The 14,197-nt window shown below is 43.3% G+C and overlaps 2 protein-coding genes across 2 annotated transcripts in view; one reads left to right on the top strand and one right to left on the bottom strand.

The window, feature by feature from the left end:
* Window positions 1-8,189, bottom strand: part of MSANTD3 (Myb/SANT DNA binding domain containing 3) — a 62,845-nt gene extending 54,656 nt beyond the window's left edge. Inside the window, exon 1 of the mRNA XM_068236623.1 lies at window positions 8,091-8,189. The gene's annotated coding sequence lies outside the window, so the exon portion shown is untranslated. The remainder of the gene's footprint in view (window positions 1-8,090) is intronic.
* A 110-nt stretch (window positions 8,190-8,299) lies between these two features.
* Window positions 8,300-14,197, top strand: part of LOC137518572 (bromodomain-containing protein 4-like) — a 170,769-nt gene continuing 164,871 nt past the window's right edge. The window contains exons 1-2 of the mRNA XM_068236621.1: window positions 8,300-8,428; window positions 13,378-13,452. Coding sequence (XP_068092722.1) covers window positions 13,393-13,452 — 60 coding nt within the window. The 5' untranslated portion in view covers window positions 8,300-8,428; window positions 13,378-13,392. The remainder of the gene's footprint in view (window positions 8,429-13,377; window positions 13,453-14,197) is intronic.

Below are 14,197 nucleotides of genomic sequence, written 5' to 3'. Positions count from 1 at the left end.
ACCGACATTTCTTTTGAAACTTTGTTACAAGACGCAGTAGTAAGCATGTTCTGCTACAGCCATTTTGGCACAATTGGTGCCTAGTGTAGCAGTTATAGGAGAGTGGATGAGAAATTCATAGACAGGGTGTATGCATAGCCCAGATTTCTCTCATCTGAGCTGCCATTTTGATCCGCTCAGGGATTTTGTTCCCTCCCTGTGACTAGTGCTCAAGTGAGTAAAGGAATCCACACTAAGATCTGACTATATGCCTGGGGGGATTGTACAGCTGGGAAATCAAATTATTATTATATGATCATTTTAGTCATTAGTTTGAAATATGTCTTCTGCCCTGTCAAAATAGCGTGGAAAAGCAATTGGCTGAAATCTTCAGACTGACTGCTTTTGCCTTGGAGTTGTGGTGAGCCTGTACTTCTCCCCACTATATCCCCTTGCCCTCTCACTATGGCAGTACATAGAGTTCAGCCAAGTTGAGCATGGCTGCAACAAACTTAGTTAGAACACTTAGATTATTTTGGCTAACTTCAGTCTAATGCTCCCCATACAGATTAAACTGTAACTGTAAAACCTATACTGTAGGTGTTTGTCATTCCTTTGAAAAGGTATTGATCACACACACCAATCACCTTTCCCTTCACCAGTTATTTGAAAGGGAAACACGACTGTTAAAGGGATCCTGAAGGGCCCTGTAACTTGGTGAGGTAGAAAAATATGTGTATAAGGAGTACTAAATCCATTTTAAACTTGCTTGTCTTACTTTTATTTTCACTGTATGACTTAATAAACCAGGGCTGTAACTCTCACTGATAACTAATTAGAAGTCATAAAACTCCTGTGTGGCAGAGCAAAACACTTCTGAGAGCAGGGCTAAAAAGTTCAATAGGTCATCAAAAATATCTTTGTATGGGAGATGATTAAACATTAAAACCTGCACTAACCAACAGTAGAGTAAAAAATTAAAACCTAGAATGATATCCTTTAAAACAAAGTAAAAATACTGAATTCCAAGAAAGTGCCATTTAGGATTAGATTAATAGATACAATTGTTTATCTCATCAGTTGGTTTTCATCTCAGGTTCACTTAAAAGTCAGTAAAAGAAGTGTACATGGATAGAATCTGCAGCGATTCCCAACCATCTCAGATCATTTTGGATCCATCTGCATCCTCTGGAATAGGATGGACCAAAACAAATGGAGACAGGTGGGGTAAGGTGGAAACTGTCCCTGCAAGCACCACTTGTGACTTACCCAATCCTGACTATTGGTGGTGGAGGAGAGTGGTGTACAGCTAAGAAGTAAGTGATGCAGTGTGTGTGTGTGTGTAGAGGTGTGTAGGGGAATGCAGCTAGGCACTCGTGCAAGCAGGGAATAGATCAACGTAAACATTATGCCTAGTACACACCATACAATTTTCTGTAAGATTTTTCTGTTAGATTTTCTGTAATTAGATTATTTTCTGGAAAGTACTGGTAGAGACTGGTATTTATCTCTGGTGCATTGTCTTCAGGTTATCTCCTGCTGAGTAGAACAATACGTAATTGCTAGGCAGATAGATGGTTAGATAGATAATTTCCAACATGTTGGAAATTATCTATCTGGCAGGTAAATCTTATGCCTAGTGCACACCATACAATTTTCTGTAAGATTTACCTGCCAGATAGATAATTTCCAACATGTTGGAAATGATCTATCTAACCATCTATCTGCCTAGCAATTACGTATTGTTCTACTCAGCAGGAGATAACCAGAAGACAATGCACCAGAGATAATGACCAGTCTCTACCAGTACTTTCCAGAAAATAATCTAATTACAGAAAATCTAACAGAAATTTGTATGGTGTGTACTATGCATTACAGAAAATCTTACAGAAAATTGTATGGCGTGTACTAGGCATTACTCTCTACTATATCATGTTCCGAATGGTCTATTATTGTGCTTTAACCTTTCTGGCGGTAAGCCCGAGCTCATGCCGCGCAGGAGGATTTCTCAGGCCCTGTTGGGCCGATTTGCATACTTTTTTTTTGCTACATGCAGCTAGCACTTTGGTAGCTGCGTGTGCATTCCGATCGCCGATCGCGTGTGCATTCCGCGCTGATTCGCCGACGATCGCCGCGCCGTGCCGCCCCCCCAGACCCCGTGCGCTGCCTGGCCAATCAGTGCCAGGCAGCGCTGAGAGGTGGATCGGGGCTCCCTTAGACGTCACAACGTCCATGACGTCGGTGACGTCATCCCGCCCCATCGCCATGGCGACGGGGGAAGCCCTTTAGGAAATCCCGTTCTTGGAACGGGATTTCCTGATCAAAGATCGCCGGAGGCGATCGAAGCGGGCTGGGGGATGCCGCTGTACAGTCCTAGGCTCGCTACATGATTTAAAAAAAAAATAAATTAAAAAATAGTGCAGCGCTGCCCCCTCGCGGTTTCTAATTGGACCGCCAGGAGGGTTAAAAATCATCAAGATCAACATTTCACAACCAATATGCATTTTCTACTTAAAGTACAAGATGAAAAGTAAAAGCGTCACATCTTAAAGGAGTTATCAGGGCACATATACTAAAATGAGTGGTACTTACCGGGGGCTTTCTCCAGCCCGAAGCTCCCAGGACCTCCCTCGCCGCAGCTCTGCCCGCAGCCGTTCGCCGGGGCTCCGACCCGGTCCCCGGCGATGACGTCAGAGTGACCTGGAGGTCGCTCTGTACTGCGCCTGCGCGATCGGCGCTGTCAATCACCGCCACATGGGCCAGAGCGGACTGCGCAGGCGCAGTAGTTCCGCGCCTGCGCAGTCCGCTCCGGCCCACGTGGCGGTAATTGACAGCGCCGATCGCGCAGACGCAGTACAGAGCGACCTGGAGGTCGATCTGACGTCATCGCCGGGGACCGGGTCGGAGCTCCGGCGCACGGCTGCGGGCAGAGCTGCGGCGAGGGAGGTCCTGGGAGCTTGGGGCTGGAGGAAGCCCCCGGTAAGTACCACTCATTTTAGTATATGTGCCCTGATGACTCCTTTAAAGGACAACTGACCTGAGAGAGATATGTAGGCTGCCATATTTGTTTCCTTTTAAACAATGCACATTGCCTGACTGTCCTGTGGATCCTCTGCTCTAATCCTCTAATACTTTTTTTTCCACAAACCCTGAACAAGCGTTAGATGTTTGAATTTCACCTTGTTGGCATTCCAGTGTTCCATTATTATAGACCACCTCCCACCAAAAAAGGTCTGAATGGCAATACATACAGTATATGTAGTCTATGCACTGTGTAGAGTTAGATGAACATATAAAGTTTACATCTGGTACATTATAGTGGATAGAACCAGGGCTGTGGAGTCGGTCCAAAAATCCACCGACTCCGACTCCTCAGTTTAGGATTCCACCGACTCCGACTCCTCGACTCCGACTCCTCTAATTTGCATATTACAATTTTGTTGATTAAAAGTATGTAACATGAAATTCGTCTCTTAACTGCCAACGCTTAGGAATTTTACAAGACAACTGAAGTGGGAAGGATCTGTAGATTACTATATTTATTCCCTTTAGACTAAAACTAGTTCTTGGTAAGAGAACTTGTAAAAGGTACAAACTGGAACAAAGAACATCTATCAGGCCCTAGGCAATGTAAGTGTGGGTACATGTAAGAATGATGTGCAGGTACTCTGCAGGGGAATGAGGAGATTGTAAACAGACAACACCTCTGTATTCAATGTGCACAGCATTCTCAGTGGATTCCCTGCAGCTCTGTGGGGAGTGCATATGTAGAGTATAGTACTACTGTGTAACAAAGTAAACCTGAGACAGATGAAATTAAAGTTTTATACATACCTGGGGCTTCCTCCAGCCGCCTTCAGGATAATCAGTCCCTCGTTGTCCTCCTCCACCACCTGGATCTTCTGCTCCAGGTATGTATAAAACTTTACTTTTCATCCGTCTCAGTTGCCCTTTAATTTGTAGTCACCAAACCAAATTTTAACAACATATCAAATTATTTGATTTCATCAGCAAAGGGAGTGCATACATTTGCATAAATCAGCATCAATGCAGAATTATTTCCATCTCGTTGACCATCTCTATTAGTGACACAGCTACACATCAGGCTTTATTCTTACAGCATAGATGTTATTTAGTATATATAAGCGATTCCTGTGTACACATCATATATACAGTCACAATCAGATAGTAATATCTGACCTTAAAAATACGGGGACTGCTTTATTGAAGCAGCACAAATAACTAATTTTGATTGGTTTATTTCATTTTTGTGGACTAAGCACAGCTATTACTGTATATATACATTATTTTTAATGACTATTATCTGAGAAATAGAACATTTTATCATATTTTCTATTTTAATTACAGTTACAAATTCATTAGGAGTCGGATAGAGCAGACTCACATTTATATATGTAGCAGCACTTCCTTATTTATCCTACTGCTGAACCTTTGTGTCCTCCCCTCCAGACTGGTTAACTCCCCTGCCCCTCCCTCCCCTACTCTCTGCCTGCCTGGATCAAATTACATCTCTTTTCACAGTGTGTAGGAGAGAGGAAACACAGCAAAACATCTGCAGCCTTTTTTATGTCTGTTTGCTATATTTTTTATCAGATGTCTGTCTGTCTGGATAGATGAGATCACATGGACATGAGGGGTGGAGTTAGGACATCAAACCCCAGCATCCTCTGCACCAATGGTTTGGAAAGGGAAAAAAAATGTCAGGGCCCAATTTCTCACTGGGGGTGGGGATTTCAAGACCATATGTGGAATACGGACCCTGGGAGTGAGAAAATCACACTTTATCATGTGTGATTTTATATATTTGGCAACTTATTAGGCGTAAAGCAAACAGTAATTTATAATTTAGGTACTCTTTAGGATGCCTAAATTTGAATGCAGGATTAGCATAATCTTGTATCAATTTAGGATTATTTGCATGTCACTGACCAACCAACCAATCTCTAGTCGTTATCAGTTTTCAGTGTGATTGTCACTAGTCAAATTTATTTATTTATTTATTGTATTTATAAAGCGCCAACATATTACGCAGCTAACACCTGGAAGCTTCCCGTTATTTAATCAACACTTTGCTGCCGATCACCACATTCATAAAGTGGCCAATGGAGATCACCACTATCATAGTAACACTCTCTACAGAGAATACTGGAATAGAACCAGTGGCATAGCTAGAGATCATGGGGCCCCATAGCAAAATGTTTACTATGGCCCTCAGATGTAGGCACCCTTAAGTAGTGCAACCTGCCCCTACCCTATGGATATGAGTTCATTGGGCAATTTACATTCTCATGCAATCAACACTGCACATAAATCATGGATACTGAGACGAAGTTTGAGGTTGGAGGAACACAAGAAAGATATTGGTGAAAACATGTAGTACCACCTGGGTCCCCTTTTGCTCCAGGGCCCCATAGCAGCTGCTATGGCTATTGCTATGCCCCTGAATAGAACAGTTTTTTTAATAGCAATCAGATGAGAAATGAATATAAACAGGATACAGAAGCAAAATGGTGCACCTAAAGACTTTTTCATGGTCCAGATGTACTTGAAACTACACACAGCCTGTTTTCTACTCATGCTGCAGGTGCTAAGCGGATCAATTAGGTAAGACCAGGGGATAAACAATAGATGCCTTGTTACATTTCCCCAAATCCTAGCATTACGGTAGAAATCAGGTGTCTACATGTGAAAGGTAAATCCTGTAGTCACAGGAAGTAGCCACGAAAACTCCTTCTCTGCTAACCGGAAACAAAGCAGCTCTAGGGATACTGAGCCTGCCTGTACAGGAAAGGAATCAAACAAAGTTTAATGCCAAAGGTAATATTTATAAGTAACACTAATTAAAATAATTGGTTTCAGAATGCACCTTGTCCAATCCTGGCTTTAGCTTGGCTTCCTTTTGCCATAGACTGACACTTTAGAAAGTAGAAGAAGCCACCCACCATGAAAGTCATTGGGCTGCATACCACCGCTAAGTAGAACTAAGGATCCTTAGTCACAAGCTGATTTTACATGGTGACATTGCAGTGCATATCTTGTAAAGCCAGGATCTTGACACAACAGATGGGAAAAGTTGCATTGTGTGTTACACTTGCGATGCAACACATACAGTGAAGCATACAGTACATTCAAGGAAACCTGAGATAACAGCAATGGGCATATTTATACTTACATGCAGCTTTCCCTAGCCCCATGAGGTGCGTGGGCTTCTTTGCGGTCCTTTCTGTTGTCTTGGAATCTCCATGGTAATCTGGTCCGCCGCGTTGTTCTGCGCATGTGTGGCTTGACGCGTGCAACCCAACATTGCGCTCCTGCAGCCGGGAATTTTCTGCGACTGCGCAGTAGTACTGCACAGGTGCATATTGCTCCCAGGCATGGGATCGCGGCTTGGCCTCCCATGCACAGAAGCTCACGACTGGCCGCGACTGACCAGATTACTGGGGGAGATTCCAGGACAATGGAGCAGCTGGCGAGAGGGAGCCCACGCACCTCATGGGGCTGGAGGAAACACCAGGTAAGTATAAATATGCCCATTACCACTATCTCAGGTACACTTTAAAAGTATGCTTCGCTGCAATTCTAAGGAGTACATTTGAAATCGGCGCCGGTAGACTTGGGTGCAAAATACAGCCGGTATATGGCTGATCCTGCTTCTGCACAAGTCTGGGCCGTTTGAATTACTATTCCCCCTCCAGGCCGCCATGGATAATGGGGGAATGAAATACTTTGGCTTCCAGCGATTGCTGGAGGCAGAATTATTGTGTTTTTAAGCAACCTTGGCTCCGTCTGACCAGATTACTGGGGGAGATTCCAGGACAATGGAGCAGCTGGCGAGAGGGAGCCCACGCACCTCATGGGGCTGGAGGAAACACCAGGTAAGTATAAATATGCCCATTACCACTATCTCAGGTACACTTTAAAAGTATGCTTCGCTGCAATTCTAAGGAGTACATTTGAAATCGGCGCCGGTAGACTTGGGTGCAAAATACAGCCGGTATATGGCTGATCCTGCTTCTGCACAAGTCTGGGCCGTTTGAATTACTATTCCCCCTCCAGGCCGCCATGGATAATGGGGGAATGAAATACTTTGGCTTCCAGCGATTGCTGGAGGCAGAATTATTGTGTTTTTAAGCAACCTTGGCTCCGTCTTCTGACGGCGCCGACGTTACTCACTGAGCGCTGCAATAGGAGTGATTCCTATTATAGTCTATGGAGGCGCCGGCTGCGCCCAAATCTAGCAGCGCTGAAAAGCACTGCTCCGATTCTAAGGCCTCTTTTCCACAGGAGGCTGAAGGTGGGCCCCCTATTGGGTTCCATCTAAGTGCAATGCTAGCCATCCCTTTTTTTCTTTTTTTACTGCCTGGTAACACCACAGCGTGTCAATTGATGACATGCATGGTGTTACAAATGCTGCCATTCAGGTACATTGAACTGCAGCCAGGAAGCACAGTGCTAGTCTACTTTAGGGGACCAAACAGAGAACAGTTATCCAATTACAGCACCCTCTACAGCACAAAATGATGTGATTGGCCAAATAGTGTGGGCATAGTTTACAACAACCTATCTGAAATCCAGCAGTTCTAAAGGGTGCTGTCCACCCAATCACGCTAGCTGAATTTCCCCATGAGGTTACCTGCTGGGTCCCCAAAAGTAGACTAGCACCTGTGGACGTACCATTATAATATATTGAGATTATATCGTCCATTGCAACATAATATAAAAATAGTCTTACTCCATTCAAGTGAACAGAACATCTCATTGACACTTTATCCTGTTTTAAATTATTTTGCTAGAGATCAAATCGTTTCCAATCTTATAAACATGGCGTTAAAAAGTGCTGCTCAGATTTCTAGATGTTAGAATGAAGTGGATAAGTTTATTTTGTTCTTCCCATATGAAATAGATTGACACATTTTTCGCCCTGCTTGTGCTGTGCACATCCAGCTACCACTTGTATGTCGGCAGTGTACTGTAAACGGCACAAACACGTTCTGTCAGATCAGACTTTGCTTACAACAATTAAACAAAAGTAACTATAGTCATTAATTCGTTGTTCTTCCTTTCAAGCCAGAACTATATTATGCACTCACTGGAATCCCGTTTGCGCTTGCAGTTTATAAGCAATCCATGCCAGATCTTCCCACACTCGCAGACTTGCTGTCCCTTACCACCCCGCCTTCACCTCTCCTCCTGCAGCTGCATTTGCGCACAAGGTGCACTGAAGCCGCTACCGTCCATATGATATCACTTCCGTGTTGCGCCGGATGTGACGGAAACTCGCAACTCCTAGCAGGTAATGCCTGTGATCATAGATGCCCAAGAGGGGGGTGAAAGGGAAACTGGTGTGCCTCAGATTACATGCTGGATATTACGGGAAGGGGCATTAGAGTGGTTAGAATACCCGTGTTTGTGTGCGTGCTGTTGTAAGGTGAGTGGGGTTCAGCTCAGTGTATTTACAAAACGAGCCTCATCACTTCTTGGTAGAATATGGCCGTAATGATTACTCTCTTAGGGGGTCATTAGGTACTTTCTAATTGAGGCGCACGACTTATTGTTTGGTGTATTAGTAAAATCTAGCTGGAGCTATTGTGATTAAGGTGACCCGCGAGAAAGTCCACATGGAACAGTTCTTCCATCACAGCAAGGTCTACAACTTGAAGCATTCCAATTGGTCGAATAGTTTGGGCATATTATTGCAACCGTTCAGAAACCTAGCAGTTCGGGAGGGTGCTATCTACCCAATCAGCTTAGTGAAATTTCCCTATGGACTTTCTCGCTGGCTCACCTCAACCATACTAAGTCTAGGCCATACTATCAACTAGCCCAGTGAATGTTAACAAATGTTTGATAACAGAAACTACATTGTTGACATGTATACTTCATTTATATTGCATAATATTTTAAAGTAAATTAGAGGTGAAAGTAAACTGATGGGATTAACAATTGTCTATCCTCCTACTTTAAAAATAAAAACCTATTTTTTTAGACATCCCATGGTTTTGTTTTATGTTTAAACATTTATAAAGTAGATTTATTGTTTCTGCTCAATGGTAGTCTATCAACCCCCTTGGCAGTATTCCCGAGTGTAGCTCAGGGTTACTTTTTTACAGCAAATAGCGGAAACCCTGAGCTACACTTGTGGATATCACTAGAGGGGTCATGTGCAGCAATTGCAGCAGAACTGTTGTTCACTCAGTGGGATCCAGCAGCGGCACTCTGTCTTCTCTCTGTCCACCCAGGGCCCATTTACTATGTGAAAATCGCCGTATGTTACAAGACGACAGAGGGTGATATCAGCATAGAGATGCACTGTCCTTCATCAGACAGGAGGAAGTCTTCCATGACATGGTTGAGTGATCTACACACTCCCTGCAGTCTTTGCGTGGGGAGAGGAGTCCACTAAGTGGACCAATGAAAATCCTCCCTGGTGCTAGGGAGGATTCACATTGGTCTTTTGCAATTTAATGGTAGCCCTTTGTTCTGCCGGGACTCCGATACTGGCACTTGGAACCACCCCATAGGGTTCCACTGTTGCAGAGATTTGCCAAGCCCCGGCGATCGGCAAGCATTGTAGATATGCCAATTTCCCCAGGCCTAAAAGTATTTGGGTATTAGGGCCACAGGATCAGCAGGACCACCAAGCAATTTGCATTTTATAAAAATAAATATGACTTTATATTCTTCTTACTTAGGTGTTCTTTATATGTTCAAATCAGTTTGTATTAAATATCATGTGGTATAATGATGCTTTAGTCTTGTCTACACATGTCTGTTCTTGGCTGAAGTGGGGACCTCCCTCAGTTCTTCCGCCAGTGATTAGTTGGCGGATGGTCTTGGCTTATCACTGGTCGAGGGCATTGTTCTCCCAGATCCATGCCATTTCATAGAGTACTGCTCCATTGGCCCTCTTGCAATGCAACAATGAATCACTAGCGAGTCTAGTGACATGTTTGTACAGCCTCGGCCCCACACTGTCACCTGACGGATCGAGTCCTGGTCTCTCTCTGGCGACAGTTGTCATACATGTGTGCCATGCACCCCTCCACATGCGCACCTCTTCCAGGCACACTGTCAGAGGAGTGTTCAGATATAACCTCCTACCATGTACTGGGTCTGTGTATATAACCATTCATGTGGAGATCCAACACCTAGATGTGAGGTGCACTGATGTTGTACTATATTTTCTGTATGTTCATAACACCAGGAAGAAATGCATGTGTAGTGGAGTGCTTGGCATTTGGGCAGGGTAGACTTGTTGAATCATTGGCTGGACAGGTATTATGGATGCAGAATGGGGTGGGGTAGTTTGTGTGAAGTGGTCTTTATACAGAAAGGTGGCATATAACTTTGGTTGCAGGTTAGGTTTAGCTGCAAATTGATGCCATTGTCATATAGTTGTACTTGTTATAATATATTGCAGATAAATCCATAAGCTTACTAACTTGACAACCAATTAATGCAATATTCCTCTTTTCCCTGGTACTTAATGCAGGGCTGGACAAATCCCAGCAGCAAGTTAGCCAAAGTTCTAGTAAGCTGCTAACTTTTTGGACTTTCTTTAATTATTGCACTGGCTCTTTAAAATTTCATAATGACTCCTGTGTCAGGAACCGGCCCGCGACACGCCTGCGTATACGGTTCCCGACTGCGGGTTTGACCAGATCGAGAGGGGAAGCAGCCTTAGTCAAGCTAAAACAAGGCCGGGACCCCTTAGAACACCTCTCACTACCACCACTAGCGGTTCGCTAGACACTTCCACTCTGCTGTCGAGTCCTCAGCGCACACTCCGCGTTTTCGTATTCGGGTCAACTTTGCGCTTAGGCCGAATACACACAGTTGCAATCTTACACTGTAGTGAAGCAAAAAACCACTAACAGTCGTTCCGAACTATAGTAGGCACAGGGAGTAACTTCAGCGCCGTCAGAAGACGGAGCTGAAGTTACTTTTAAAATATAATAATTCGGCTTCCAGCAATAGCTGGAAGCTGAATTATTTCATTCCCCACCATTCATGGCGGCCTGGAGGGGAATAGTATTCAATACGGCCGGGACTTGTGCGGCAGCAGGATCAATCATATACCGGCTGAATCCTGCGCACAAGTCTCCAGCGCCGTCATGTCTCATACGCTTAGCAGGACAGCCAGACGATCTGTATTGTTTAAAAGGAAATATAGCGACCCCATATCCCTCTCGGTTCATGTGTGCTTTAAATAACTAGCATTCTGAACAAACCAAAATTGGTTACTTTGTCGGTCGGGCATGCACTTGGCGGCACAGATTTTCATCCAATTTGATTATAATCGAATTGGATGGTCGATTGCCCGACAAGACATCTGATGTATGGGCACCTTTAGACTAATATTTGTTGAATCAATTATCCTTTAAATAGGTGCTTTACAGTGAAACTTTAAAGAGGAACTGTACGGAGAAGAACTATTAACTTTATTAAAATTGCTTTTTTTTCCCCAATATCACCTTCTAAATTATGTATTCAGTGGTGGCCCACTGAAAAATATATCCTCTCCCTAATGTGCATTCTGAAATTCATCATGGGTGTAGACATCCTTTAAGAGAAATGTTTGTATACTCGTTCCTTATGAAGCCTGTAGAACTAATATCTGATCTCCCAGTACCCAGTATGCTCTGGGAGAAGAGTTCTGCATAGCTAAACAGCCTAGGCTGTAATATCACTGGTTGGGCAGCAGGGTTATATAACAATATACAGCAGTATACAGATATAGGACTTGTTTCTGATGCTGAAACCAGGTTAATTATCATAGTGATTTGCAAAGGTATTCGGCCCCTTTGAAGTTTTCCACATTTTGTCATATTACTGCCACAAACATGAATCAATTTTATTAGAATTTCACGTGAAAGACCAATACAAAGTGGTGTACACGGGAGAAGTGAAACACAAATCATACATGATTCCAAACATTTAAAAAAAAAAAAAATTAAAATAACTGCAAACCGTTTGCTGCAATTACAGCTACCAGTCTTTAAGGGTATGTATGTATGTATCTACCAGCTTTGCACATCTAGAGATTGAAGTCCTTGCCCATTCTTCTTTGCAAAACAGCTCCAGCTCAGTCAGATTAGATGGACAGCTTTTGTGAACAGCAGTTTTCAGATCTTGCCACAGATTCTCTATTGGATTTAGATCTGGACTTTGACTGGGCCATTCTAACATGTGGATATGCTTTGTTTTAAACCATTCCATTGTTGCCCTGGCTTTATGTTTAGGGTCGTTGTCCTACTGGAAGGTGAATCTCCGCACCAGTCTCAAGTCTTTTGCAGACTCCAAGAGGTTTTCTTCCAAGATTGCCCTGTATTTGGCTCCATCCATTTTTTCACCAACTCTGACCAGCTTTCCTGTCCCTGCTGAAGAGAAGCACCCCCAGAGCATGATGCTGCCACCACCGTATTTGACGGTGAGGGTGATGTGCAGTATTTGTTTTCCGCTACACATAGCGTTTTGCATTTTGGCCAAAAAGTTCCATTTTGGTCTCATCTGACCAAAGCACCTTCTTCCACATGTTTGGCAAACTGCAAATGGGACGACTTATGCTTTTCTGTTAACAATGGTTTTTTTTTTTTTTGCCACTCTTCCATAAAGGCCAACATTGTGCAGTGCATGACTAATAGTTGTCCTTTGGACAGATTCCCCCACCTGAGCTGTAGATCTCTGCAGCTCGTCCAGAGTCACCATGGGCCTCTTGACTGCATTTCTGATCAGCGCTCTCCTTGTTCGGCCTGTGAGTTTAGCTGGACGGCCTTGTCTTGGTAGGTTTACAGTTGTGTCATACTCCTTCCATTTCTGAATGATCGCTTGAACAGTGCTCTATGGGATGTTAAAGGCTTTGGAAATCTTTTTGTAGCCTAAGCCTGCTTTAAATTTCTCAATAACTTTATCCCTGACCTGTCTAGTGTGTTCTTTGGACTTCATGGTGTTGTTGCTTCCAATATTCTCTTAGACAACCTCTGAGGCCGTCACAGAGCAGATGTGTTTGTCCTGACATTAGATTACACACAGGTGCACTCTATTTAGTCATTAGCACTCATCAGGCAATGTCTATGGGCAACTGACTGCACTCAGACCAAAGGGGGCTGAATAATTACGCACACCCCACTTTGCAGTTATTTATTTGTTAAAAATATTTGGAATCATGCATGATTTTCGTTCCACTTCTCACGTCTACACCACTTTGTATTGGTATTTCACGTTTGTGGCAGTAATATGACAAAATGTGGAAAACTTCAAGGGGGCCGAATACTTTTGCAAACCACTGTAAAAGTGGCTATCCTGAATAATTTACTACATTCTAACATATACCACTTCTGTGCCTCTTTACAAATCTTTTTATTTTTAAAGTTTTAGGTTTCAGAGGTAAAGATGTCAAACTCTTCACCAAGTGAGGATGAACTGGAAGAGGAAGAAACTTTTTCTTGTAATGTAAGTATTGATATTTCAAGCAAATCACATTGGAGGCAAAATGTCATTGTCGTAAAGTAGCATTAGGCTACTTACACAGTAGGACATTGCGTTTGATGCAACGATAAGGTCACACAACGCATCCCTAACGCAACGCATATACACTTTCACAGTGCGATGTTCAAGGCGCACGTTAGAAAATGTATTTACTATGGAACGAAAACGGCGCATGCGTTACATTTAAAAAGAAAAAAACAAAAACCTTACTGAGCATGTGCAACACATAATGCAGCAAATGTATTGCTAAACGCACAGCATGTAGCACTTTCTAAATATTGCTACACGTTACACACAACGCAACATGTGCACTGTGAATGTCGCACAGACTTTGTATTGCTGTACGTTAGTCTGCGTTATAAAATGTTTTAACGTGCGACTTTAACGTCGCACTGTGAAAGAGCCCTAAAGGTCTGGTTCACACTGCAAGAGCTTTTCTAAGCGCTTTGTGATTTTAAAAGCTCTTGCTAATGTTATCCTATGTGTGTATTCACACTGGAGCGATGTGATTTCGTAAAAATCCAGCATAACATTGCATTAGCAAGAACTTTTCAAATCTAGCGTTTAAAAAGCTCTTGTAGTGTGAATTAGCCCTAAGGCCGGTCAACACATTAGATCAGGGTTTCCCAACCTTTTCTACAAAGCTCACCAACAGCTCATGCTTTGCAGGAAGCTGCACATATTCACAGTAATTAGTGCCTCAACAGTG

Source organism: Hyperolius riggenbachi, chromosome 5, assembly GCF_040937935.1.
Source record: "Hyperolius riggenbachi isolate aHypRig1 chromosome 5, aHypRig1.pri, whole genome shotgun sequence".
NCBI lineage: Eukaryota > Metazoa > Chordata > Amphibia > Anura > Hyperoliidae > Hyperolius > Hyperolius riggenbachi.
The sequence above is the reverse complement of the archived record's forward strand: the minus strand, read 5'-3'. Positions and strand labels throughout refer to the sequence as shown.